Raw genomic sequence first — 3,185 nt, 5'->3', positions numbered from 1 at the left:
ACACACACACACACACACACACACTCACACACACACACTCTCTCTATTTATGACGTTTTACATAAGAGTAAAATCTCACCTTGTTCGGCTAGTTTCTTTGTTAGTTTAGGATATATTTGAAACTTTATAAAATAATAACTCTCATATTCCATAAGAACGGTCTCCAGGTTAACATTATCACACGCCTCAAAATGGCATAAAGCAAAACGGCTTTCTTTTTCTAAAGCTTTAGCTGAATCCATATACCTGTGTGTAGTAGTCAAGTACGAAATTATTTAAATGTATTTTCACTTGTGTCTTTTCTTTAGAGTCACTCAATGTTCATGCCATTTTAAGAAATGTTTAAGAGATCTCACCCCTCCTCCAGTAAATGATGATAAATCATAACCAGCAAATTTCTCCTGCGTGTTTATGTTCTTACTTCATCCTAAAAAATTAATTCACAATACATTTATTTAAAATTACATCAACGACATACTAAATGTGTCACGGCTTTCCTGTGGTAACACTACTTGAAGCATCTACGGTATTTTGTGGGGAATCTGTGGGAATCTACATAATTATTATTTAAAACGGATACATTTTAGTTGTAACAGATGGAAGAATTTAATTTTTCAAATAATCTCGGTTGATTATCCGGTAGATGGCGCCAAATATTACATTAAGGGAAGCTCAAAGACAGCATGACAGGTTGCTATGGCAACACAGGACTCTCGCGTACTTAGTAACTAACTAGCCATCTTGCTAAGTGTCAACAATATGATACGAAAAACGATAAAAAGCCACTCGACCTCATTCGTACCCCATTTATCTCACCACATTTATGCCATACGAATATTTTAGGCCATTTGCAGCTCAACAGGTTGCAGTTTATCTGTCCGGCGTGTGGAATCAAGGCGTTTAACACGACAGCTACAACAACAACGACACCTTCACTTCTCACTCACCGCCTCCCTGGCCTGTTAGCGGTCCTTATAGCTTGATAAAGAGAGATCCATGGTAATATGAACCCCCCCCCACACACACACAGCTCTATTAATATCCACCCTCTTTTGAAAGTTAAAGTGGGTGCAGCATTTGTAACTTAGGCTAACCGAGACTGGTAATTTGCACTTATATATTGTTGCTCTTTTGTTCGTTTTGACTGCTTTTATTCTCCTCATTTGTAAGTCGCTTTGGATAAAAGCATCTGCTAAATGACTAAATAAATAAATAATGTACAAAATTATGGAATAATTCTCACCAAAGCTACATATATTTGATAAAAAATCCAGTAAAATTATTAATATTTTAAAATATTTTTACAATTTAAAATAACTGTTTTCTATGTGAATATATTGTTTATTTCTGTGATCAAAGCTGCATTTTCAGCATCATTACTCCGGTCTTCAGTGTCATATGATCCTTATATTTTTGCTTACTTTTTTTTTTTTTGGAGACCACATGTGTAGCCTATACATTTTTTTTCCTCTCTTTTTACTCACCCGAAAATTTTGAATGGTGTTGTATCACAGTTTCCACAAAAATATGAAGCAGCAAAAACTAAAAATAAACTCTTTGTACATTATAGAAAATAATCCTTTTTTATTTGACCCTCTAACTCTAGCACTTTCTATTCTATTTTAATTCTACTTTATCTATATTTATCTTATTTTTTGTTTTATTTTTTATTTAAAACAAAACAACAAAAAACTAACAAACACTAGCTTTCAATTTTTTCTATTCTATCTACTTGTTTTATATTTTTACAATTTAAAATAACTGTTTTCTATGTGAATATATTGTTTATTTCTGTGATCAAAGCTGCATTTTCAGCATCATTACTCCGGTCTTCAGTGTCATATGATCCTTATATTTTTGCTTACTTTTTTTTTTTTTGGAGACCACATGTGTAGCCTATACATTTTTTTTCCTCTCTTTTTACTCACCCGAAACTTTTGAATGGTGTTGTATCACAGTTTCCACAAAAATATGAAGCAGCAAAAACTAAAAATAAACTCTTTGTACATTATAGAAAATAATCCTTTTTTTTTGTCACATTCACTATTTGACAGATACATAACAGAACACAAAATACATTCATTTCTAAATAACTTGAGCAAATACATTAATAATTGAATAAATAAATTAAATATAAGACTTATTCAACAATACTAATTAATGGTTTTATTCTGGCTGAACATAGACACATCAGTTTTGAACAGCAATTGTAATTTATGGAAAACTAATCAACAATTAACATTCACAGTATATTGAAGGTGCAAAGACTGTGATCTGGAAATACGGAAAATGTCTTCTGATTTTTAATCTAAACCTCGTATTAACCGTTTCTGGACAATACTGAGGTGCTAAAACATCTTGCCATGTTCAGACACAGACGCTGGACCACAAACAGTCTGTTGACCAACAAATATGTTTCACTTTTAGAAAAGACATTTGATAAACTCTTTGTACAGTATGGAAAATAAAACTTTAATCATTGGAAAAGTAATTACATTAAGTGCTTTCCATACAGACAATTCAACATGTCGTCGGTTCTCCATTAGCAAACGAACACCTGATGTTGTGATCAATTTTCGGAATAACAAAGGGACGTGACGTGTGGCGTTGTGTGGTTTTCAGAGGACGCCGGTGTCAGTGAGGAAAGTGCTAGCCTCCAGGATCATACCCTTCACATAAACACGTACAGTATAAAATAGAGTTAGAAAGTCCTGGGTGCTGAAGACGGTGTCGGCCAGAGCGAAGCCCAGCGTGGAGGGAATGAATCCTCGGCCGTACTCCACCATCCATGTCCCGGCGCTCCACTGCACTGACGTGGCCTCTCCCACCGCATGCACGATAGTGTCTCCTGCCAGAACAAGCACAAGCAAGCGTTACGGCTCAGATCTGAGAGCACTGTTAGACTGACCTGTGTGTTGGTGACGTATGGTTGTAGTACCTGGATAGTAAGTCTCGCTTTTAGTGCTTCCTTCTTTCCATTGCCTGAACGTCCCGGAAATGATAGTGTCTGATATTTCTGCCCAGTAGCGACCTGAAGGAGATACAGATATGAAAGCAATGTGAAAATACAAGAAATCCTAATGTGGAAAAAATAAAGAAAAAAAAAACAGTCACATTTGGAGTCAATGTTGCATTTACTGTAAAAGCATGCATGCATATTATTTATGTAAATAAGTAAATAAATA

General features: G+C 34.8%; 1 protein-coding gene across 1 annotated transcript in view; it reads right to left on the bottom strand.

The window, feature by feature from the left end:
- Positions 1-2,154: 2,154 nt before the first annotated feature.
- LOC107653128 (sigma non-opioid intracellular receptor 1) overlaps positions 2,155-3,185 on the bottom strand; it is a 2,706-nt gene continuing 1,675 nt past the window's right edge. Inside the window, exons 3-4 of the mRNA XM_016439764.1 lie at positions 2,939-3,031; positions 2,155-2,848 (exon numbers count right to left, since the gene is read on the bottom strand). Of these exons, the coding sequence (XP_016295250.1) occupies positions 2,619-2,848; positions 2,939-3,031 (323 nt within the window). The 3' untranslated portion in view covers positions 2,155-2,618. The remainder of the gene's footprint in view (positions 2,849-2,938; positions 3,032-3,185) is intronic.

This window comes from Sinocyclocheilus anshuiensis, unplaced genomic scaffold (genome assembly GCF_001515605.1).
Source record: "Sinocyclocheilus anshuiensis isolate Anshui unplaced genomic scaffold, SAMN03320099.WGS_v1.1 scaffold131, whole genome shotgun sequence".
NCBI classification, from domain to species: Eukaryota; Metazoa; Chordata; class Actinopteri; order Cypriniformes; family Cyprinidae; genus Sinocyclocheilus; species Sinocyclocheilus anshuiensis.
This window is presented reverse-complemented; position numbering and strand designations above follow the sequence as displayed.